Here is a 26,139-nt window from a genome sequence, read left to right as displayed (position 1 = left end):
TGCTTGTGGTGACTCACCAAGTGTAAAACAATAAATTCGTGTAACTCAATGTAAGAATTACTAACGGTAAAACAAACAATAAAAAATAAGCAGAGAAAACATACAAACAACACTTAGCAGTATAAAATGATACTCATAAAGCAGTCATGAGGTTAGAAGCAGACCATGAAAACAGCTTAAAAAGATGGAATCCCTCAATCAAAGCCTGATAAATACAGCAAGGTAGGCACCAGGCAAATGCCTGGTGGACATTTCTAGTTTTATTTTATTTTCCACAAACCCTCTGATGTAATAATAGCCAACTAAATATTGTGCTTTCATTAAATGCACAAAGAATAATTACAGTTCACATGACACGTGAACAGATTTCAGGCTGGTATTTTGAATAATACATAATAAGACAACAAGAGAGAAGTTTAGGCAATGTTGAAGACTGTTTCATTTTATCTTCTTGGTTACATCAAACTATTTCTCATTTAAGTAATTTGTAGGGAACAGAAATATATTTATAAAGGAAAATTACATACCCAGTAAAGTAGGCAGCCATAAGCATACATATCTGAAGCTGGAGATGGTGGCTGTCCATTTTTTACTTCAGGAGAAGTTAAACTCAAACCATTTGCTAGTATATAATCCACTGCAACACGCTGATCCTAAAATAAAATGCCACAGCTTAGAATATATGACAATTTGAATCTTAATGACTGGCTTCTGCTAACCCAGACAGGATATCAGAAAGTCAAGCTATCTCATCAAGTGACAGAAGCAACAAGCAAGGTCTAACACAGAGTGGTATTATGGGGGCCAAACACATGCCTTTTGCTAGCTTGCTCTCTGACCATTAACTGGCCAGTAACACTTTAATGCCAGAAAGAGTATGCACACATATGAAACGTACACAAATGCTTCAGATACTCTGTATTCAACACAGAATACACTGGTTGCCTCTATACCTTTTTCTCTGCCTCTGGTTTCAAACCACTGCACTGTTTTAGGAAGTCATCTTACAATGGCATCCTATAACCAGGTTTCCACTGTCCTCTGTGCACTCCCTCTCAAACTTGGTTTATTATGAGCTGTTCTAAAAGAATGCAGTCCAAGTGCAATAGCATGCTGTCAGCTGCATATTTTCAAAGGTCCCACCAAGATCAGAGCCACTTTCCTTACATTAGCCCCTTGAAGCTGCCATTTTCTCAGCTGTACTATCAAATATAAAAAAAACAAACAGTAGCTGCTATAGTGCTATATTTTAGAGCTCAAACTCCAGTAATTTCCATTTTTTAAAAAATAGTCCTTCAGTGGTGTGTCAAGGGAAAAATGTAGGGGAAATGGTGACTGATTGAGGAAGGCATGCAGAAAACTTCTGCGTTGACATTTGTTTATTGTATGGCAGAATTACACACAGAAAGCATGTAATAATATAAACATATTATTTTTCCACGATATTTAGTGCTACAAGAGAGAGAAAAATGATGGCAGTAAAGTGTTGGGAGAGGAACTGGAACAATCAACCCTAAGTAATCATTTACAGTGATCTCCTAACGTCTGCAAAAACATTGGCAAGCTGCTTGTCAACTGGCCCAACTAAAGAAGTTTGGTAATTTCTGGTTTGAGTGCTCCTGTCTTCTGTGATCAGGTGAGTGGCAACCCAGGAGAGGGTCTTGTCAGTCATGGTACCAAAGCTCTGTATCTGCCCAAGGAGATTTGTCTGATCCCTTCTGTTGCATCTTCTGCCAGCAGGTGAAGACTTTGTTTTGTTTTGTTTGACATTCCCTCAATGATCCCTCCTTCCTAACCAATTTTTAATTGCTGTTTGTATGTATTTTAACTGTTTGTTTGGAGGTGATATTACTGCTTTTAAAATGTGATTTTATCATGTATGTTTCAAAAGCTGCCTTGATGGTTAGGGTTAGCTGCCCTTTTAAGGGCAAAAAGATGGGATACAAATTTTATAAATAAAATTGTATTTATTTTTCAAGAAATTCTGTACCGTGAACATGTGGAGTCCCTTTATACAATCAGACCACCTACCTCAGTATTTTAGATAATATCTTACAATGCCTTTCAAGGGTTTCAGGAAGAGAAATTCTTTTCCAGCATCTACTGCCTGATATCCCTTAACACAAGGCATTAGGGGCTGAATGTTCAACTTTCTGTAAGCAGAGCAAGTGCTGTAACATGGAAGTAGTTGTCTGCCTAGATATACTCAGCAGTTGGTTTCTTTACCACTGATTTGGTGAAGTCAAAGTCTCCAACAATTCCTTGTTCCCGGTTTACAGCAAATACATTCTTTTCATGCAGCGAGCCATGCACCACGTTTGCTGTATGTAACGTCTGCAGACCTCTGGCTACTCCTTTCATTATTTTCAATATCTCCTAATGATCAACAAACAAACACACACAAAAAAACAAACCCAGAGGGATTAACATGGCCTTGTCAGAGAATCCAGAATATAACCATAAAGCCTTTTGGCAATATTCATACACTTGTCCCATACAAAGTCTTAAACAGCTGATTAAAAATTTAAAAATCAAGAGAAGTCCCATTTATAAAACGTCCTTGCTATCTACATTTACCAACATCATATTAACCAAATGGCTTTATATTTTGCAATTCAAGGATAATCTTCAGACCAAGACAAATGCCTCTTCTGCTGAAGTTTTAAGCAATACCAGATTCCAAATGTTCCAAAGCATAATCTCCAACAAAGAACAGCAGCAAAGGTCTCCACCTTGTTGATAGAAGGAAAGCAACTCATGCCCTCACCACTTTCACCTGAAGGAGTAAGTGTGCTTGGAAATAGCCCAAGCTTCCTGCTTCTCTCACTATGTAAATTACCAAAAGTGCAGCAATTTTGCTGGGACCTTATGACAGGATATTTCCCAACCAGCTCAGAATGAGAAAAACAGGATAGGCAAATGGGAAATAAGATGGTGTTTCTTTTCCTAGAAGAGTCTTCCACAACTCTTTATTCACTGCTATTCAAAGATTCACGGGAATGGCTTCCACACTGATATTCCAGATTATCTGTGTCTCCAATAACGGATTGGGATTCAAGGTTTTTCCTTGGAATTCTGAAATATTTAAGGTGCATTATTTTCTATGGTGGGACTCATTCAGGTTGGAAGACTGGAGTGGCTGTTTTTCAAGCAAATGGCATTAGAATTGTAGGGAACCTAGTCCAGCCTGTCCACCAAAGATCCCCCAAATTTCAAGTGGATTGGATCAAGGGATCCAATTCTAATGGGCCCCTGATCGAGGTCCCTCCCATCATCCTAGTCACCATTGTTTCTTATTGCAAAACATTCCAAGCTTTCTCAAGAACAAAGAAGCCAACAGCAAAACTCACAAGAGCAACCATGGCCAAAAAGTCTACAGACACAAACAGAACCAACAAGGCCAACACAACCACAAATAAGAGAATTCAAACCAAACAAAATGAAGCAAGGGATGCTGCTGCAAACCTAGTGTCAAACTACAAAAGCCAAGCAGAACCCATGGCTAATGTGACAGGCCCAACAGAACCAATGGCAAATTGCAGGATCCAACTTGGACTCCCCCCAAAAAGCAAAAAATAATAATAATCAAAAACTGGAAACATTTCAGAGAGAGAACATGAAAACAGTTAAAAATTCTCAACAAGCCAAGAGAACCCAATAAAACAGCTCAAGCCTTTTAAACCCTTAAAAAACACACCTAGGAAACCCATTTTTAGAAGGAACCAGAATGAAAACAAAGTCTTCTCCCCACCACTACAACCCACCCCCAAGCAGAAACAAAAGATGCAGGAAAACTTGAAATAATAATTTTGGTAATATTCTTGTCTATGTTCCCTTTTGCGCATCTTAACTGTAATGGCCTCTGGCACACAAAAATGCTACTTACCATGAAATAATATTTCTATAACTGGGGTGGCCAAACTTGCATAACGTAAGAGCCACATAGAATAAACATCAGATGTTTGAGAGCCACAAGACATGAACATCAGATGTTTGAGAGCCACAAGGAAGGAAGGAAGGCAAACAGATGGGGGAGGGAGAGCAAGGTTGCCACTAAAACTTTATTTTTAATTTTCCTGACCTTCCCTGACCAAAATTTGTCAATTTTCCTGACCACCATTCAAATATAACCTCAAGTTTAAAAAATGAATAAGTAGTGTTGCATTAATGCAAGGCTTAGTGAAATGTTCCACTCTACAACTACACAAGTCTCAACTGCAAAAATATGTCAAAATAAGAGATTTAATACCAGCTTCTTTCAACATTAACTGCAGCAACATCTGTTTTGCAACTGCGCCAAAAAATTACACCAAGATACAAACTTCAATTCAAGTAAACCCTGAATGCTAACAAGTAGGAACTTTCCCAAAGCTGGGAATCTTTCACTTTCTGGTCCCAGAAAGTGTAATGAACAGATCAGCTGCGAGAAAGAAGATGGAGTTTCTGCAATCTAGAGAAGCAGACAACCCTCACTTGCAACCCTTATGCATGGGAGAAGTCAGGAAAGAGGATGAGAGAGCAGGTACTCTGTAAACTCCAGCAGGAAAAAGCAATCACCGTTGCAAAATTTACTTTGCATGGTGCAGAGCAGAAAGTGATAATTGTTTGTGAAATCCAACAGTGGCAAAACTCATTTGCAACTCTGTGCTGGGTTCAGCAGGAGACAAAATGTCCATTCCATACACAAGCATGACCCAAAAACATGCTTATTTTTATGTGAAAGTGAAATGCAGTACTAGCAGATAGGGATGAAAACAGTAAGATGTTTAAAGTTTATATATTGCTAAACCTTTAAACAAGCCTTGCTTTGCAAATGCTACAGGCAGACCTTGGAAATCATACAGGGACAGAGAGACAGGTTGCTTACCTGTAACTGTAGATCTTCGAGTGGTCATCTGTGCATTCACACCCATGGGATAGTGCGCCTGCGCAGATCCCCGAATCGGTACCTGAAAAGCCCAGGATTTTTCCGCGCTCGGCGCCAATGGGCATGCGCAGGCGTCCCGGTGCGCATGCTCACTGGCGCCAGCGCAGGGATCCCGCCAGTTCCTTCCTGACCGCTGGAAGCTCCTACTGGAGGGAGACCGTCAGCAGTGGGGAAGGAGGGCGGGTAGTGTGAATGCACAGATGACCACTCGAAGATCTACAGTTTCAGGTAAGCAACCTGTCTATCTTCTTCGTGGTCTCTGTGCTTCACACCCATGGGAGATTAGCAAGCAGAGCATACCTGGAGGCGGGAAGACAATCAACCTGAAGAAGCAGCTTGCAGCACCGCAGTTCCCAACCGAGTCCTCTGCTGAGCATGCACGTCCAGCGCGTAATGCTTCATGAAGGCATGCGGAGAAGACCAGGTAGCCACCTTGCAGACATCGGAAAGAGACACTCCCTTCAGGAACGCCACTGACGTGGCCATCGCCCTTGTGGAGTGCCCACGAACAGGTCCAGGTAGAGGCTTCTTTGCCAACAAATAACAGAGTTTAATCGTCTCAGTAAGCCACTTCGAAAGTCTCTGAGACGAAATCTTGGACCCTAACTTGGGGGCAGAATAAGAGACAAAAAGCTGCTTGTCTTTACGAAAACCCCGTGAACGATTTAAATAAAATAATAGCGCGCGCTTAACGTCCAGCGCATGCAATCTACGTTCCTCAGCCGAGGGAGGACTAGGATAAAACGTAGGCAACCAAACTTCTAAATTAAGGTGGAACTGAGAAACCACCTTGGGAAGAAAAGTGATGTCTGGAGCTACAGAAACTCCAGCTTCTCGAAAAGCAAGGTAAGGATAGTCACAACGCATCGCCGTGAGCTCCCCCATGCGACGTGCTGAAGTTATGGCAACTAAACATGCAGTCTTCCATGACAAAAGTTGTAAGGAACACGTTGCCATGGGCTCAAAAGGACGACGAGTCAACTTGTCCAGAACCAGAGTCAAGTCCCACAACTGCGGAGGGGACCTAGAGGGAGGATGAAGCCGGAACAACCCTTTCATGAACCTTTTGGAATGAGGGTGAGCAAAAACAGAGTAACCCTCCACTGAGCCATGGAAGGCAGAAATAGCTGCCAGGTAGACCTTGATGGAGGAGAATACTAGCCCCTCATCCACCAAAGCCAATAAAAATTCAAAAATTGCCGAGAGCCCGACACTATCAGGCGGCACAGGAGAGTCAGCCACAAAGGTACTAAACTTCTTCCACTTCCTCTCATAAGAGGCACGGGTAGAAGGCTTCCTACTGCTTAGGAGGACTTGCTGGACCCTGGCAGAAAAACTTAGTGGTCGATGAACCACGCTGTCAGCTTCAGATGTGGCACGTTGTGGTGGAACATGTGTCCGCCCTGAGCCGACAACAGGTCTGGTTCCGCCGGAAACTGGTAAAAGACCCCCCTTGACTGTTGAAGCAGGATCGAGAACCAACTCTGACGGGGCCACCAAGGAGTCACCAGGATGCAACGTGGCCTCACCTAGCTTGTGGACCACCCTCGTCAGCAGAGGTAGAGGTGGGAACATGTAAAGGAACCGGGCCCCCCACGGGAGTAGGAATCCGTCTCCCGGCGAGGCTGGATCCGCCCTCCCCCTGGCACAGAACCAAGGGCACTTCTTGTTCTCAGCTGTCACGAAAACATCCAGTTGTGGGTACCCCCAGAGTTGGAACACAGGCTCTAGGAAGCGCCATTGCAGTTCCCATTCGTGTGGAGAGGCTCCATCCCTGCTGAGAGAGTCCGCCTGTATGTTGAGGACCCCCGGCAGATGTGTCGCCTTCACAAAAATGTCTAACTGGAGGCACTCCATCCAGAGATCCATCGCCAGCGCACATAGCCGGCGAGACACTGTCCCTCCCTGCCTGTTGATATAACACAGGGCAGTGGTATTGTCCGTAAGCAGTGCCACAGTCTTCCCCGCTACTAGTGGACGGAAGGAACGAAGGGCAAAGTGAACCGCCAGCAGTTCTAAGTAATTTATATGGCATCGACTCAGTCTCGGAGGCCACTGACCTCCTACACAGAGATTTTCCAGGTTGGGCCCCCACCCCCACAGGGAAGCATCGGTAGTGATAGCCACAGTAGGGGTTGGAAAGTGGAAGGGAGCCCCTTGGCAGATGTTGCTCTCCGACTCCCACCATTGCAGTGATTGGAGAACTGCAGGCGGGATGGTGAACCTCTTTCGAGGTGAGTCTATGAGAGGACGAAAATGGCGCAAGAACCATAGTTGAAGACCTCTCATTCGTAGTCTTGCGAAACGCAGCACGCTTGTCGTCGCCGCCAACAACCCCAGCATCCGCTGGAGCTGTTGGGCTGTGCCCCACTGTCGCCTTTGGAGAAGCTGCACCAGATTGATGATGTCTTTCGCTCTCTGCGAAGGGAGAAATGCCCGGTGTTGATCTGTGTCCAGCAGAGCCCCTATGAACTGCACTGTCCTTGACGGAGTGAGATGGGATTTCTCCAGATTGACCTGCAGCCCCAGGGTGTCGAGGAGACGCAGAGTGATGGCAATGTGTGTTGTTAAACTCTCCCTCGACTTCGCCACAAGAAGCCAGTCGTCGATGTATGGGAAGACAACTACTCCCTGAAGACGAAGGTGGGCATCCACCACTCTCATTAGCTTTGTGAACACCCGAGGAGCAGTAGACAGGCCAAACGGTAGGGCTCTGAACTGGAAGTGCCGAGCACCCACTGCAAACCTTAGGAAACGCCTGAACGCAGGATGAATGCTGACATGGAAGTAAGCATCCTTGAGGTCCAGGGTCACCATCCAGTCTCCCTGATTGATGAGAGGCAGGGTTGTTTGCAGCGTGGCCATTCTGAACTTCTGGTACAGAATAAATTTGTTCAGATTCCGAAAGTCCATAATAGGCCTCAAACCACCGTCCCTTTTGGGAACCAGGAAGTAGCGAGAGTAGAAGCCTCCCGTCCTGGCCTCCAAAAGAACTTCCTCTATGGCTTGTTTCTGTAGGAGGTTGCTCACCTCCGCCAGCAGAGGTGGGGGAGTGGTGACTACCACGGACTGATTCGGGGTCTGAACAAACTCTATTTTGTAGCCCTCTTTTACGATGGACAGAGCCCACCTGTCTGTGGAGATCAACTCCCAGGCAGGCAGGAAAGGGCGTAGGCGGATGGATGAAGCACCAGTGGGGGCGATAACGCATGCTGGAGGAAAGTCAAAGCCCCTGCTTCTGGGGACGAGCACTCTTGGACTTGCCCGTTGGTTGGGACCCGTAACGACTCCTGTTGTTACCAGGGTAAGAGGGTCTTTCAGCCTGTGAAGGACGAGGACGCCATTGCTCGGGAGAGAATTTCTGATAGGGCTTCTTGGGCCAAGGCTTAGGCCATTGTTTGGACCTGGAAGCTTTAGGGGTAGTCTGGACACCCAGATTTCTTGAGGTTTTGACACTCTTGTCAAACTCTTGCAGCGCCGTGTCTGTTGTGGTGCTGAAGAGCCCATCACCCTCAAAAGGCAAGTCCTCTATAAAGGTTCTTGTGTCCTGATGTAAAGCCGTAGACCTAAGCCAGGAGTGGCGTCGGATGCAGACGGCAGAGGTGATGGCCTTGGCTGACGCTTCCACCATGTGTTTTGCTGCAGACAGTTGTTGGTCTGGCTACAGCAAGACCCTCTTTCTGCAATTTTTTTGCAGCAGCCTTCTTATCCTCGCTCAATGAGGAAAGGAAGGGGGAGAGTTGTTCCCACACAGCATACTGGAATCTAGCCATGCAAGCTGCATAGTTAGATACCTTGATACCTAGTGCCCCTGCTGAGTAGACCTTGCGGCCCATCCCGTCGATCTTCTTCCCTTCCTTATCCGGAGGGGAGGAATGCACCTTCCGTGCCTTCGAGGAAGAGGAGACGACGACTGAGTTTGGTTTTGGATGGGTAAAAAGAAACTCAGCCCCTGTCTCCTGGACCCTATACATGTGGTCCAACCGTTTGGATGAGACCGGCGTTGATGATGGCTTCTTCCAGGGCTCCTTAACTGCCTGGAGGATCACCTTGGTGACTGGCAGGGCAACCGCAGTGGATGTGTTCTTCTGCATTATATCGAACACATTGTCATCCACGATGGGTTCTTGCTGAGTCACAGGCAAGTTAAGAGTGGCTGCAATCCTTCTCACAAGGTCCCCGTATGACTTCAGATCCTCCGACGGTGAAATCGGAAGATCCTCGGCCGTCTGGGAGACCGGTGAAGGCTCCACGTCCTGGGCTTCACTATCTGATTCCGACGACGAAGACTCCTGGTGGGTGGAGTGCTCCGATAACCTCGGCGTCAGCTCCCTCGGAGGAGACAGGACCGGCGGCGATGGTCGTCGATGGATTTCGAGCGGGACCATGCATCATTCCGGGGGAATCGATACCGATGCCGACGCCTTTCGGGATCGATGCGAGACCCTCAACATGGAGGAAAACTCCGACTCCTGCTCCCACTCTGGAAACTCCTCTGGGTACCAGTGGTACGATTGGTACCGGGAATATGGAGGTTGCCATCTCCGCTGTTCCCACGGTGGTATCGGGAAGCGGTGAGGTGCTTGAAAGGCTTCTACCTCTCGTCTCTCTCGGGACCTCATCCGGACAGGCTGGATGATCGGTGCCGAAACTTCCACCTCCGACGTCGACTCACTCGCAGTGTGTCGACAGAAGCCCGACGACGAGGAGCGTTGGGTCAAGTCGATCTCACGCTCCTGCTCCGAGGCCGAATGACGCGGTTGAGTTGATGGGCTGCGGCGCAGGGAAGCCAATATCTTTTTCAGCGGTGCAGGGGTCACCGGTGTCGAAGCGTTGACCGAAGGCGAAGGAGTGCGGGGTCACTTCCGCTTTTCCTTCGACTTTGCCTTCTTAGGAGCTCGGGTCCCCAAGTCCTCTCGGCGCTTTTTAGCGGGCATGTCCACCGAACCCTCACGGGGACGTTTTGTGGAGCCGCGCTCTTCCGGCAACTCAGTCAGAGTCAGGGTCGGAGCAGCATCGGCCGATGCATGCTCCTGTGCCGGGGTGTCCGCCAATTTCGGTGTCGATGAGGTCGCCATCGATCTCTGCGGGCGAAGCGTCGATTCGGTCAGGGCTGCCAATAGCCGGGCCGCACGGTTTTTTCTCGTCTGCTTAGAGAAGCGAAGACAGTGCGGGCAAGCCTCTACACGATGTGCCTCTCCCAAGCACAGCAGACACAAGGAATGGCCGTCTGGGGGGGCGATTTTCTTCCCACACGCACGGCAGCGCTTGAAAAACCCCCAGCGACTGTCCATAGACGGTAGTCGCGAAAAAACCGCTCAGAGTCGTCTGAGGGGAAAAACTGGGGGAAAAGGAAGACGGAACACCCCGAAGGGTAATCCGCCAAACAGACAGGGAAAAAACACTTTTTTTTCCCCCAAACACTAACTAACTAACAACTATCTATCTACACTAATAAAACAACAAACGGGCTAATAGTAAGAGAAAAAAGGCAAAGCCAAAGATTCTCACTGACCGGGGAACAGGAAAGGTAAACCTCTCCGCGCAGCGGTCAGAAAGGAACTGGCGGGATCCCCGCGCCGGCGAGCATGCGCACTGGGACGCCTGCGCATGCCCATTGGCGCCGAGCGCGGAAAAATCCTGGGCTTTTCAGGTACCGATTCGGGGATCGGCGCAGGCGCACTATCCCATGGGTGTGAAGCACAGAGTCCACGAAGAAGATCTCAACAAACACATTAGGCTGGTTGCTGGGGGTAGAGCTGAGAAAAAGGTGGAGCTGGGAAAGAGCATCATTAAGTTTTACTTGTATTCTGTTACTCCTCTATTACAGTTGCCACAAGAACAGATCATGCTCTTGCAGCAGAAGGTCAAAAATCCACTGCTTGAATATATTTTAATCACAATTTCCCTGACCAATTTTCATTTCCCTGATTTTCCAGAAAATGGCAACCCTGGAGAGGTGGAAAGCAAGCAACTTTAATTTTAAATGCATTGTCCAAGCCACCAGCTGCCTTGGCAAAGTGATTTAAAGAGACAAATGCCATCTCCAAACCTGGTGATAAAGTGGTGGAGGCTTTGAGAGCCACATAATATGTGTAAAAGGGCCACATGTGGCTCCCGAGCCACAGTTTGGCCACCTCTGTTCTATAATATTTTAGAACAAAGACCACTGTTGGCAAACCAATCCTGAAGATATCCATCCACAGAACAAGAAGCAAGTGTTCCTGGCAGGCAGATGAATTCCAAGGCACAGACCAGAGGACCAGCAGCAAGCATCACCAAGACTCCAAAAAAATCTAGCCTTGAAATGGAGCCAAGCTGCAGGGTAAGCCTGCTTTCTATCCTCTTTGCGCCCATGCTCAGAGAGCCATGAAGCACTGAGACAGAACTGTCATGACTGGGCAGCCAGTTCTATCTAGTAGTCCCCTCAATGTCCATTTCCCATTGCCTGGGAGAGCTGCTTCCCCACTCCCTGCCAAGGAAACTTGTTAAATGGAAAGGGGGGGGGGAGCCTAAAAGTCTTAAAATGCTAGCTCCAGGCATTCCTGAATATTTATGGAAATGTGCTTAAAAAGATGAAGATTACAGATGCCCAAAGGAATTTAGTTCATTCCAACTATCAAATATTATATAAAAATATAATATACTGAAATCCAATTTTTTTAAAATCAACTCATCAAAGAATCTAATTTTTAGATTAGGGCTAAGCATCCACAGAAAGCCCTTACAAACAATTCAGTACCTTATATTTAAGACTTAAAAATAATAATTAATGTTCAATGTTTAAGTCCTAAGCATGACTGACCACTCCATTCAGATATCTGGCTATTATGTATACATATTATGTCCTATTATGAACAACTCCTACACTCCCTACTTACCACAGCTAAGTAAGCAGACACTGAGAGAGCAATCCTAAGCAAGTCTACTCAGTAGTATCTCTCATGTTATTCAGTGGAGCTCACACCTGGGAAAATGTCCTTAGGATTGTAACCTGAGTGAATGAACTTATGAATGTATAGCTACACCAAGTGCAAGGTGGGGTGGGGGGAAACATACAACTGACTTTTCAAGTAAATATAGTATATATTACTTACACCTGGAGTTAAAGGAACGCTAGCCTGCAATGCACCCAGACTTGCTCCAGCATAATACGGTACCATCACATATGCCAATGGATCACACTTCACAATTAAAAAATGGAAGAGAGAAAATTGATCAGAGGTTAAAATACTGCAGAATTTCTATAATCAGCTTAGAGAGTTAGCCATGTAGTTGGTTACAGCAAACAAAAGTGTCTTGTAGTATTACCTTAGACACTAGCACTTTTGTCATGGTATATAAACTTTCATGGACTGAAGCCTACTTCATTAGATGGTGCCCAACCACGAAAGTTTATGTCACTCTACATCTGTTAGCCTTCAACAGTGCATATAATCAAAGTATCAACATTTATATGTATTACATTAATTATTGTATTTATAATATACATGCAACAAGTTTATAACTTGCCCTGCATAAAAACAGGAACACCAGCTGCATTAAACCAGATTCCTCCTTTAATTCTCTCCAGGCTTTGTGATATTCCGCTGCTCTTTTTATCACTCCTGTTTCTGTATTCATATCCACAACATATCCCTGAGAAAAGAAGCAATTTAGTTATGAATCAGAAGGCTGAATTATATTCCATCCCCTAAACACAAAGATTAAAAGCAGGTTAGGCACATTATGTCAAGTAACCCGTTACCATATTCTATGACTTGCATTCATATTGATGGCTCAGATGCCTCACTGTTCACACGGCAATTTGGACGTGAATATGTTGCAATTTCCTTCTAGAATTTATTGAGTCCTATCATCATTGTTGTTGAGTGCTCCAAACACCCCTAAGCAGGGAGGAACTAACGCTGACAGCTTACATTTGAATCCAGTAGCACCTAAAGAGACTGAAACGGCAGGGAGATAAGGTTTTGAGAGTCAAAGCTGATGAAGGGAGCACTGACTCTCAAGAGCTTATACTCCCCAAATCTTGTTGACTTCTAAGGTGCTGCTGGACTCAAATCTAACAGCCAGCTTTAGCTTCCTTTGAGCCAGAAAGAATTTATGACTTACTATGTCTTTGTTAAATTTGTTTCATTTACAAACATAAGCAAAGGCACTCATAAGACAGTAGGCCTGCTATCCTTTAGATGCCCCAACCACTGATGCAGAAGAGGCTGAAGTGGACCAGTTCTATGAAGATCTACAACACCTTCTAGAATTAACACCAAAAAAAAAATGTCCTCCTCATCATAGGGGACTGGAATGCCAAAGTAGGAAGTCAAAAGATAACCGGAACAACTGACAAGTTTGGCCTTGGAGAATCAAATGAAGCCGGGCAAAGGCTAACAGAGTTTTGCCAAGAGAACAAGCTAGTCATAGTTAACACCCTCTTCCAACAACCTAAAAGGTAACTCTACATGTGGACATCACCTGATGGGCAACACAGAAATCAGATTGATTATATACTCTGCAGTCAAAGATGGAGAAGCTCCTTACAGTCAGCAAAAACAAGACCTGGAGTTGACTGCGGCTCAGATCATGAGCTACTCATCGCAAAATTCAGGCGTAAACTGAAGAAAACCGGGGAAGCCATTAGGCCATTCAGGTTTTACCTTGATCACATCCTTTATGAATATACAGTAGAGGTGAAGAATAGGTTTAAAGAACTAGAGTTGATACACAGAGTGCCTGAAGAACTATGGACGGAGGTTTGTGACATTGTACAGAAGTCCGCAATCAGCACCATCCCAAAGAAAAAGAAATGCAAGAAAGCAAAGTGGCTGTATGGTGAGGCTTTACAAATAGCTGAGGAAAGAAGGAAAGCGAAAGGCAAAGGTGAAAAGGAAAGATTCACCCAACTGAATGCAGATTTCCAGAGAACAGCAAGGAGAGATAAGGAGACCTTCCTGAAGGAACAATGCAAAGCAATAGAGGAAAATAATAGAATGGGAAGGACAAGAGATCTATTCAAGAAAATTGGGAGAAATCAAGGGAACGTTTTGTGCACAGATGGCCAGGATAAAGGACAAAAACGGTAGGGACCTAACAGAAGCAGAAGAGATCAGGAAGAGGTGGCAAGAATACACAAAAGAATTATACAAGAAGGATTTCAATGTCCTGGACAACCATGACAGTGAAATCAATGACCTTGAGCCAGACATCCTGGAGTGTGAAGTCAAATGGGCTTTAGAAAGCGAGCGGAGATGATGGTATCCCAGTTGAGCTATTCAAAGTCCTAAAAGATGATGCTGTTAAAGTGATGCACACATTATGTCAACAAATTTGTAAAACACAACAGCGGCCACGGGATTGGAAAAAATCAGTTTATATTCCAATCCCAAAGAAGGGTAATGCCAAGGAATGTTCAAACTATCGCACCATTGCACTCATTTCACATGCCAGCAAGGTCATGTTAAAGATCCTACAAGCTAGGCTTCAGCAGTATGTAGATTGGGAACTACCAGAAGTTCAAGCTGGGTTTCGGAGAGGTAGAGGAACTAGAGATCAAACTGCAAACATTCGATGGATTATGGAGAAAGCACAGGAGTATCAGAAAAACGTCTATTCCTGCTTCATTGACTATGCTAAAGCCTTTGATTGTGTGGATCACAACAAACTGTGGCAAGTCCTTAAAGAGATGGGAGTACCAGACCACCTCACATGTCTCCTGAGAAACCTGTATAAGGGTCAAGAAGCAATGGTCAGAACAGGATATGGAACAACTGATTGGTTTAGAGTAGGAAAAGGAATTTGACAAGGATGCATATTGTCACCTTGCTTATTGAATTTATATGCAGAGTACATCATGCGGAATGCTGGCCTGGATGAAGCACAAACTGGAATTAAGATTGCCGGGAAAAACATCAACACAAATGCCGTCCCCCCCCCCAATTCACAGGATCCACATTTTTGTCAGATGACCATCCAGCTGCTGTTACAGTGTGATTAAATTTATTATATTGCATACACTAGTGAGACTGGGCACGCCCAAGACCTGCTTAAGGAAAAAATGGAAAGGATTCTAGACTTATCAGAAAATACCAACTATAATCCAGGCAAGTTCATGGGTACTTCTGGATCCACTACAATGCTGAGACTAACATCTTTTTAAGCCTCTTATTAAAGGGACTATTTTTTCTCCAGTGAGCACGCAACCCTATCAATACTAGGATTTGCAGCTTATAAGTTTAATATTAATATCTGAGAACGTGATAGTTTTTAAAAAGCAAGCTGAGGAAATGGCTAGGAACATCTTCTGTTATCTATATACTGAGTGCACCAATTGGCCCGACTGGATGATGCTGACCTTGATATGCTGATCCACGCCACTGTAACCACAAGGCTACTTTACAGTAATGAACTATACATATAGTAGGAGTGCCCCTGAAAACTGTTCAGAAACTTCAGTGGGAAACAAATGTTGCCACTAGATTAATGACCAGTTTTCACCAGTGTGTTCATGTAACACCTGTGCTTATGCAGTATCACTAATTACTCATAAGTTTCCAGGAACATTTCTAGGTGATGGCTGTTACACCTTTAAAACCCTTCATAGCTTGGAACCTACATATTTAATGGCTCACCTTTCCCCATATGCACCAACCAAGGTCCATCAGGCAACACACTTCTGATGTACCCTCCCCATTTGGGAGGTCTGTTCAGCTACAGCCCTTGGCTGCTCATTCTCAGTGGCTATGCCAACACTTCAGAACAGCCTGCCACATATGATATGGAAACTCCTACTCTCTCTGCCTTCTGTAAAAGGTGCAAGGTGGTATTTTCTCAAAACACCTTTAACCAATGAATCTAATGACAACGCTGCAGTTTCAATGTGATGTATTTCAATTCTCATGTTTAATTATGTTTTTATTCGTGTATGCTTATATTTTATAAGCTACCTTGGGCACCATGAAAAGGTGGAAAAGAAATATTTTAAATAAATTAACGAATTCAATGAGTGGTCTTCCTTTGAACAACTGTTTTTAAAAATTAGGAACTGTACCTTTAGAAGGACTTTCTGCCCTTGAAACTCTGAACGAACTACAGAGTGCTTTGTGCTCAGTTCCTTCATTGGTTCAGCATCTAAAAGATCACGCTCCAAATTGACTGTGAGAAGACCTCCTGAGTTCTAGAGAACACAAAATAGATTATACACAGTTGTAATACATAAATCCCGATACTGCACACATATAAATATTACACCAAGGAACTAATCATATTATCTTTAAATGACTGACCTTTTATGCCAAAAGGGAGCTATACCTGTTTTAAAACAAAACACTTCCCCTTTGCAATCTCCATCATTTAAGTTTAAATCTTACTGATTAACCAATATTTTGTTAGTTAAAATGACAGTATGCCAAAGAATCTTCAGAATTTGAAACCTCCACAGTATAATATAGACTTCCACAATCCATACTGGCACCCTTCTTCCAGAAAACAATGCATCCCACCACCTCTATTCAACCCTAAAAGCTTTTTACTGAATAAAAACTTGCCATTTCATTGCAAAACTGTTATCTATGGCATCCATTTTTGTTTACTGATCTTTTCCTTTTACAGCAAAACCAAAAGTGAAACAAATAACCAGCCACAGAACCACTGCTCAATTTTTAAAGAATGACAAGAGTTGTTACATAAGATATTTTAAAGAAAGAACTGTAGAACCTCAGAAAAGCAAAAGGTTAATGATGCAGGAACACGTATCTGAGATGCAACAGCAAGCCAGTTTGCCACCTGGCAATCTGGCCAGGATGGAGCAGCAAAGCAAAGAGAAATATCAAGGTAACTTCAACCCTTTCCCTCCTGCCCCAAAGTGGGAAGAGGGGCAGGATTACAACGTAAAACTCTTACTTTATACTCTCTAAGTAATTTGAAAAACCAGAAGTTTCTTCGATTCTTTCTCCCTAAGAAAGAAAACAACTTACCATATACTCCAAAATTCCTGCTTCTGGATGAAGGAGTGGCAGTTCAGGGAACCATTTCTGTACCAGGTGATTAAGCTTCTCCTAAATTAAGAGACAAATTCTGCAGTACCACCCCAGTGTGAACACGAAGAGCAATATGCTGAAAATAGCACTAAGCAGTGTTTGTTCTTTATAATCACATGATGTGAATTTTATGATCACATGGGGCAAAGTGACGTAAAACTGATCAATGAAAGTTTAGTCTCTACATCACACTGTACAACTGAATTTATCCCATTCACCACTGCAAAACAATCTTCTAAATAAGAGAGCCATTGTCTTCTCCACAGACACACAAGGAAGTTTCATTTGTGTCATTGTTCTTATACTAGCAACTTATATTAAGTTAGACATGCCATTTTATCCTAACTCAGATGTTCCACAAAAAAAACAAGTTTCTTCCAAGCAAATGCATTCAAGAATTGAGATGTGATCAAGATTTTTTTACTTCAGTTTTAGACGTACCTAGTTTATTCTCAAAAGAACTCAATTGCTCAGAAAATTTATGACCATTTTTCTATAGTCAGGATAGTTTTGCAGATTACTAGCCCTGAGAATACTATCTTTTTATACTTATTATACTCTTTTGAGTTTACTCAGAATTACGCATGCAGCACATTACACCATGTAAAAATTCAATCAGCACAACAGCTTCAATTAAAAAGCTGTTCATGTAACCGAAGACTTACATATTCTTCTTGTTCTTGAGATACATTCTGAAAGACACTATTACGTAGCACAGCAATTTCTTCTTTTATTTTGGCCATCTCAGACTCATTGTAATCATCACACTGAAAGTAAAATATAAAATTACCACTTCTGCAGAATATATTATTGCATCATTACAGGCAACATAGCTTCACTACAAACAAAAATGCCACCTTTTAAATGGAAGATATTTCTGTGCTGCCTCTTTTGAGTTTTCCTTGAGAAGACTTACAATGTAACAATATAAAAATACGACACTGGACACAAACAGCATAAAAATTATAAAACAGACACAGGCTGTTTAAAAAGCTGCTAAGTAAAAGTTCAGGTAAAAAGATCTGTTTTAGCATGGTGCCTAAAAGAAAATAAAACAAGCGTCATGTGAGCCTTAAAGGGAGAACACTGGCAGTGCACGATGCCACCACAGAAAATGCCCTGCAGTCAAGCACAGTCTGGATGGATCCACTTGCAGAGCTATCTGATGCCAAATTATACCAGTCCAAGTGGGTCTGGAGCTGTTCAGTATAGGACTGCTCCATCAGATAATTTTCCCCACCTCTCTGAATATGTTTTATACAGAGGGTCAAACTACAAATGACAGCAGACACTACTCCATTCCATAGCCACCAATGGCATTTTAAATGCATTTGTAGTTGCTTAAAAATTCCCGCAAGACACTTATCTGGATTGGGCATGCAGTAGCCACATCTCCCCCCGGCCCACACACACACTATGCCTTTTTATGTGTAGAAATGCCCGTGGGGGGGCTGAGAGAAGTAGCTTAAAGGGGATAATTTCCATACTTCTTCCAAGTTGCTCTTCTCAACCAGCTTCCACCTCAGCTGGGCCTTCAGGTTTTTCAGTCTCTTCTTAACCAGTAACAAATCATCAATGTTGGGACTTCTATCCAGCCACTCCACAATCTGCTTTTTGAACTGAAGTAACATAATTATTTTAAAAAATAGATTTACACATTTACTCCAGTATAACTTTAATTTAAAACATTTTTATGCCATCTTTGGACCCAAATAGGGCCCCCCAAATTGTCAAACATGAAATCATCTGAATACTGAAACTGCATTTAAATAATATGTAAAATAATCCAATAAAACCATACAGATGCAAAAACACAACACCAAAACCAGGGAGAAGGGCCAATAACAGTTTACTGGGAGTATGCCAAACAAAAGAAAAAAGTCTTCACATGCTAGAAGACAACAGTAAAGGGAGACAGATGAATCTCCCTGGGGAGGAGTTTAGAAGTTTTGGCAGCAGGACGAAGAATGTACCGTATTTTTCGGACTATAAGACGCACTTCCCCCCCCCAAAAAAAGTGGGGGGGGGGAGTGTGTGCGTCTTATAGTCCGAAGGTACGTACCTTCGGGGGGGGGGGGCGATCTGCTGCCTCTTCCTCTGATCCGGCGCTTCCCCGCGCCTGCCTGCCTGGCTCCATCTTCTTCAGGCAAGCGCTGGGATCGCTCCACGTGGCCCCAGCGCTTTGCAAGCACCGGCTGCGGAGGGTGCAGCGTGCTTCCTACTTGCCTGTGTCCCTGCCTTCAGCTGTGATGTTTAAAGCAAGCGCTGGGATCGCTCCCTCCCCCCTCCGATCCCAGCGCTTGCTTTAAACATCACAGCTGAAGGCAGGAACACGGGCAAGTAGGAAGCACCCGCCCCCTCCGCAAACGCAGCGCTTTGCGAGCGCCGGCTGTGGCGAGGGCAGCGTGCTTCCTACTTCCCTGTGTGCCTGCCTTCAGCTGTGATGTTTAAAGCAAGCGCTGGGATCGCTCCCTCCCCCCTCCGATCCCAGCGCTTGTTTTAAACATCACAGCTGAAGGCAGGCACACAGGCAAGTAGGAAGCACGTTGCCCTCGCCACAGCCGGCGCTCGCAAAGCGCTGCGTTTGCGGAGGGGGCGGGTGCTTCCTACTTGCCCGTGTTCCTGCCTTCAGCTGTGATGTTTAAAGCAAGCGCTGGGATCGGAGGGGGGTGGGAGTGATCCCAGTGCTTGCTTTAAACATCACAGCTGAAGGCAGACACACAGGGAAGTAGGAAGCACGCTGCCCCCTCCGCAGCCGGCGCTTGCGAAGCACTGGGGCCACGTGGAGCGATCCCAGTGCTTGCCTGAAGAAGATGGAGCCAGGCAAGCAGGTGCGGGGGAAGCGCCGGATCGGAGGAAGAGGCAGCGGATCGCCCCCCAGGAGGAAAGTGCGTCCTATCCTCCGGAGCGCCTTATGGTGCGAAAAATACAGTAATTTCTCAGGTTGCCACCTGTCTAATCTCAGATAGTGGTAGCACCTGAAGCAGGGGTCCAAAGATCTGGAGAGAAGGTGGTCCTTAAAGTATGCTAGCCCCAAGCTATATAAGGCTTTCAAAGGCCAATACCAGACCTTGAATTAAACTCAGAAGCAAACTGGGAGCCAGTGCAGAGGCAGAAGACTGGAGGGATATGGTTCCTACCACCCAGTCAACACTCTGGCAGTAGCATTCTGTACCAACTGCAGCTTCTGAACAGTCTTCAAGGGCAGCCCCATGTACAGTGCATTGCAGCAATCTAACGCAATGGTTGCCAGGACATGCATCACAGTGGCAAGATCCTTCCTGTCCAGGAAGGTTTGCAGTTGGCTCACCACACAAAGCTAGTAAAAAGCACTCCTAGCCATGACTACCACCTGTTTATCCAGCAGGAGACCCAGGTCCAGTAGCACACCCAAACTATGAACCTACACCTGGAGGAAGACTACCACAATATATCTTTAACACACAATGGGAAAATCTATTCATGGCTCCACCAGTCTCTAAATAAAACTTTATCTGGAGATCAATTACTAGTTATATAAAGGGAAACCGCATTAAAATCATCCAAATAAAAGGAGAGATCTTCTTCGTGGTCTCTGTGCTTCACACTCATGGGATAGAGCGCCCGCGGCGATCCCCGAATCGGTACCTAAAAAGCCCGGGATTTTTTCATGCTCAGCACAAGTGGGCATGTGCAGGCGTCCCAGTACACATGCTCACCAGTGCCAGAACAAGGATCCCGCCAGTTCCTTTTTGACCGCCGCGTTGAAAGGATCTGCTTTTGACTGCTCCTGTTGGTGCCTGGTAATCTGTGAGATTTCCTCTTCTTGCCCGTTTGTTGTTTTCTAGTTATAGTTAATAGTTGATAATTAATAGTAGTTGTAGTTGTTTAAAAAAAAACTTTGTGTTGGACTTTGCCCCTCGGGGCTTTACTTCCCCCTTCCCTCGTGGGCTCTGGTCCTATGGAAAGGCGTTGGGGGTTCTTCAAACATAGTTTGAAGTGTGGCAGCAAGATCGCACCCCCTGACAGTCACTCCCTCTGCTTGTTATGCCTGGGTGAGGACTCGTGCCAGTATTGTTCAAGGTTTTCGAAACAAACCCAAAAAAACAGGGCAGCAAGGCTATCGGCAGCTTTAGTCGAGTCGGCTCTTCATCCGCCGAAAATGGCAACAGGCCCGTCGGTAACAATGGGAGATGCTACGATCCATCGTCACCAGTGCAGATGGGTATGCTGACGGAGCGGGGCCAGCCCACAAAACGACCCTCTGAAGGGTCAGTGGTGCCCACGCCAACCAAGAAACGCCAGGATGATTCGGGGACCCAATCGTCTCTCCCGAAGAAGCTTAAATTGAAGGAGAAGTGGGAAAAGGACAGACTTTCCCGCACTCCCTCTCCTTCTCGGGATGCTTCGATGGAGTCGGTGTCAGCGCAAGTCACTCCACCTCGGAAGATTCTGGCTTCTCCCAGTCCCCGAAGTCCTTTGGTATCAAGAAGCCGTGGTTCGCAGCTGCTTCATCTTTCGGGATTGGAGCAGGAAATAGATCTGACGCAACGGACCCATTCATCCAGGTCGGGGTCACATCATCGAAGCGACAGTGGTTCGGTATCGGAAGTCGAGGCTTCGGCGCTGAACGAACCTTTAGCACCACTTCCGCCTATTACTACTTCAGGATGGAGAGAGCTCAAGTCGAGTGCTGTGATGCGGCGTTTTCCACCACCTCCAATGTGGGACCAACGTCAATGGCCTTGCTCTTATGGACCATACCCATATCCATTGCCATACCCTTGGTACCCTCCCCATGAGTTGCCGGAATGGGACCAGCGATCAGAAGCCTCACATTTCTCGAGGGTTTCACATCACTCCGCCACTCGTCGTGCCCCTTCAGCATCGGTGTCGATCCCCCCTGAGAGACGCAGGGAGCAGTCTGGGGACCTGCAAGCTCATCCGTTGGTATCACTCCAGTCACCTGAACATGCTTCGACCCCGATACTATCTGAGCATTCGGTGAGAAGGGAGTCTTCAACATCGGACTCTGAGGTTGGTACCGATGATCCGGATCGAGCAGCAGAACCTTCTCCAGATTCTCATATTGCTGAGGACCTTCTCATATCCCCCTCAAAAGATCTCAAGTCTTATGGGGACCTGGTGAACCGGATGGCACAGTCTCTCTCCCTGCCAGGAGTCCAACCACAGCCAGTCGTCAATGATACCGTCTTTGACATAACGCAGAGGGATACATCGGTGGCTGTGGCCCTTCCAGTGACGAAAGTTATTCTACAGGCTGTGAAGGAGCCTTGGACAAAGCCAGCATCCACACCAATCTCGACACGTCGCCTGGACCACATGTACCGTGTTCAAGAGGCTGGTGCTGAGTTTTTGTTTTCCCACCCCAAACCCAATTCGGTGGTGGTTTCTTCATCTTTGAGAGCACGTAAGACCCATTCTTCCCCACCTGATAAAGAGGGCAAGAAAACTGACAATGCTGGCAGACAATTCTACTCAGCGGGAGCTTTGGGAGTGAAAATCTCAAACTATGCTGCTTGTATGGCTCGCTACCAGTATGTAGTTTGGAAGCAGCTCACACCGTTGATGTCATCCCTGAGTGAGGAGAAGCGGGCTTCGCTGAAGAAGCTGCAAAAAGAGGGATTTGCAGTGGCCAAACAACAGCTGGCTGTGTCAAAGCACATGATGGATGTCTCTGCAAAGACCCTCACCTCTGCCATCTCCATGCGCCATCACTCTTGGCTACGGTCTACAGGTCTACAGCTTGACACCAGGGCCTATGTTGAAGAACTTCCCTTTGAGGGTGAAGGTTTTTTTAGATCCACCACTGACAGTGTCCTTCAAGAGATGGACAAAAGTATAAAGACCTCAAAGAATCTTGGTGTCCCTGCATCTACTAGGGCCAGCAAGCCTAAGCAGTGGCACAAATCTTGGCCCAAGAGGCCTTATCAGAAATTTTTCCCTGACCAACCCTGGAGACCTCACTCTTCATAGCCGGAGAGTAGATCTCCTTAATGGGGGAAATAACAAATCTAGGTTTGCTTCAGCTTCTGCGAACACCAGCAAATCTAAGGGCTCTCGCCAGCAGAAGCAGGGCCTTTGACTTTTCTGCCACACACATCGCCGCCCCTCTTTCTTTTCACATCCACCTCCATCACCATCTACCGGCTTGGGAGTTCATCTCCACAGACAGATGGGTTCTCTCCATCATTGCAGAAGGCTACAAGACTTTGTTCAGGTTCCGACTCAGTCAGTGATTGTTACAACACCTCCTTCCCCCCTCTCTGCTAGAGGAAGTCAGCAACCACTTGCAGAAACAAGCCATAGAACCGGTTCCGGTAACAGCCGGTTCCGGTAACAGGTTCTATTCTCGTTATTTCCTGGTCCCCAAACGGGATGGGAGATTGAGACCAATCATGGACCTTCGAAATCTGAACAAGTTTATCGTGTACCAGAAGTTCAGGATGTCTACCCTGTAAACAATCCTTCCCTCATCAACCAAGGGGATTGGATGGCAACGCTGGATCTCAAGGATGCCTACTTCCATGTCAGCATCCATCCATCTTACAGGCATTTCCTCCGGTTTGCGATAGGCTCCAACCATTTTCAGTTCAAAGCCCTTCCATTCGGCCTGTGCACTGCACTGCAGGTGTTTACCAAGATGATAAGTGTTGTGGCCGCACATCTTTGGCTCCAAGGCATAGTTGTTTTTCCGTATATCGACGACTGGCTCCTTGTGGCGGATTTGGAAGAACGTTTATCCGGCCATATTGCAATCACTCTTCGTCTTCTTCACACCTTAGGTCTGCAGGTCAACATGAAAAAGTCCCATCTCATACCATCAAGAACAGTTCAGTTTATCAGGGCTCTGTGGGACACAAACCTTCATCGTGCTTTTCTGCCTCAACAGAGCGCAATGGACATTTTCAATCTTGTCCATCTTTTTCAAAGCCGGAAAAGGGGCACAGCACAACAGCTGCAGTGGATGCTGGGGCCGATGGTGGCAACTACCAGTGTGCTGTTGTTTGTGAAATTGCACATGAGAGGGCTTCAACTTTGGTTCCTCAGAAAGTTTCGGCCCTTATGGGACTCACCTCAAAAGAGGTTCATGATTCCACCATCGATCCTTCAGGCCATGGCATGGTAGACATCCAGAGACAACATCTGTCAGGGAGCTCCCTTCCATTTGCCTGTGACAACAGTTACGATCACCACAGATGCGTCTTTATGGGGCTGGGGTGCTCACATGGACTCTCTGTGTGTGGGAGGACCTTGGCCTCCACAACTGGCTCATCACAAAAACTATCTCGAACTGTTGGCAATTCATTTCGGACTTCGGTCCTTCCGTCCTCTGGTGGCAGGGAAGGCTGTTGACGGACAATACTACAGCCCTTTGTTATGTCAACAGGCAGGGCGGAACAGTCTCTCGACGGCTCTATGCGCTAGCAATAGAACTGTGGATGGAGTGCCTAGAGCATGGCATCTATGTGAAGGCGGCACACCTTCCAGGAGTACTCAATCTGCAGGCGGATTTGTTGAGCAGAGGGGCAGCATCTCCACACGAATGGGAGATGCAGTGGCGCTTCCTTCAACCTGTGTTCCAGCTCTGGGGGTATCCTCAGGTGGATGTTTTTGCCACATCACGGAATCGGAAGTGTCCCCTGTTCTGCACCAGGGGAGGATCGGACCCAGAGTCATTGGGAGATGGCCTGATGTTCCCGTGGAACGATTGGTTCCTGTATCTGTTCCCGCCTCTTCTGCTGCTGACAAAAGTTGTCAACAAAACAGCGAGAGAGAAACCAAGGTGCATTCTAGTGACACCGTGGTGGCCTCGGCAGAACTGGTTCCCGATCTTGCTTCGTGTAGCAAGGGGAGTTTTTTATCAGTTCCCAGCAGAACTGGACCTTCTGTCAGCCCAGGAAGGATAAGTGTTTCATCACAACGTACCTCACCTGAAGCTGATGGCGTGGTTCATCGACCCTGCGAATTCTCGAGAAGAGTCCAGCACGTCTTTCTAAATAGTAGCAAGTTGTCTACCCGTGCTTCCTATGATAGGAAGTAGGGGAAGTTTCTTCGGTTTTTGACCGACCCTACAGTCTCACCCCAATGGGTGGGCCTACCGGTGATTTTTAAATTTTTGTTGCCCTTAGTGGCTGCTGGACTTTCCTTTTCTTCTATTAAAGCTTATTTATCAGCAATATCATCGTACCATGAATCTGTGGAGGGGCATTCAGTTTTTGCTCACCCTCATTCTAAACATTTTATGAAAGGACCGGTCAGGTTGCATCCTCCATCTAGATCACCTCCACAGTTGTGGGATTTGCCGTTAATATTGGATAGGTTGACTAGGCTTCCCTTTGAACCAATGGCAACCTGTTCCCTACAGCTCCTGTCCTGGAAGACTGCATTTTTGGTGGCAATCACGTCAGCATGCCGTGTAGGGGAGCTCATGGCTATGTGTTGTGACCACCCATATTTAGTTTTTCATGAGTTCGGAGTGTCGTTGGCTCCTGATGTTTCGTTTCTCCCTAAGGTGGTTTCCCAGTTTCACCTTAAGTTGGATGTTTGGCTACCTACGTTTTATCCCTCGCCTTCCTCGGACGAGGAACGTCAGTGGCACGCTTTAGATGTTAAGCATGTGTTACTTTTTTACTTGAGTCGTTCTAAGAGTTTTCGTCAGGACCAGCATCTTTTTGTTTCTTATGCTGCTCCTAGATTGGGTTCAAAAATTTCATCTCAGCAGCTTTCGAAGTGGCTTACTGAAACTATTAAACTGTGCTACTTGCTGGCCAAGAAGCCGTTGCCTGGACCCATTCGTGGACACTCTACTAGAGCGATGGTGACGTCGGTGGCATTCCTGAAGGGTGTTTCCTTGACTGTACATCTTCAAGTGGTCATCTGTGCATTCACACTACCCGCCCGCCTCCCCCACTGCTGATGGTCTCCCTATGGTAGGGGCTTCCAGCAGTCAGGAAGGAACTGGCAGGATCCTGGGCTTTTTAGGTACCGATTCGGGGATCGGCGCAGACACTCTATCCCATGAGTGTGAATGCACAGATGACCACTTGAAGATCTACATACACAGGTAAGCAACCTGTCTTTTTCACACCATAATACTATACCTAGTATTCTGCTTGCAAATTGCATTATTAGAAACTGAAACAGGGAATTTCTCCTATGTGTGCTGTTCAATAGTCT

At 45.8% G+C, this 26,139-nt stretch overlaps 1 protein-coding gene across 2 annotated transcripts in view; it reads right to left on the bottom strand.

Moving 5' to 3' along the window:
• STK31 (serine/threonine kinase 31) overlaps positions 1-26,139 on the bottom strand; it is a 78,531-nt gene that overhangs the window by 18,444 nt on the left and 33,948 nt on the right. For both annotated transcript variants that reach the window (XM_060248649.1, XM_060248648.1), the window contains exons 15-22: positions 18,447-18,578; positions 17,625-17,726; positions 16,897-16,977; positions 15,972-16,097; positions 12,440-12,565; positions 12,025-12,111; positions 2,227-2,376; positions 528-653 (exon numbers count right to left, since the gene is read on the bottom strand). In XM_060248649.1, the coding sequence (XP_060104632.1) occupies positions 528-653; positions 2,227-2,376; positions 12,025-12,111; positions 12,440-12,565; positions 15,972-16,097; positions 16,897-16,977; positions 17,625-17,726; positions 18,447-18,578 (930 nt within the window). The remainder of the gene's footprint in view (positions 1-527; positions 654-2,226; positions 2,377-12,024; positions 12,112-12,439; positions 12,566-15,971; positions 16,098-16,896; positions 16,978-17,624; positions 17,727-18,446; positions 18,579-26,139) is intronic.

Source organism: Heteronotia binoei, chromosome 10 (genome assembly GCF_032191835.1).
Source record: "Heteronotia binoei isolate CCM8104 ecotype False Entrance Well chromosome 10, APGP_CSIRO_Hbin_v1, whole genome shotgun sequence".
In the NCBI taxonomy this organism is placed as follows: Eukaryota; Metazoa; Chordata; class Lepidosauria; order Squamata; family Gekkonidae; genus Heteronotia; species Heteronotia binoei.
Note: the sequence above shows the minus strand (reverse complement) of the source record. Positions and strands in the feature narration are given on the sequence as shown.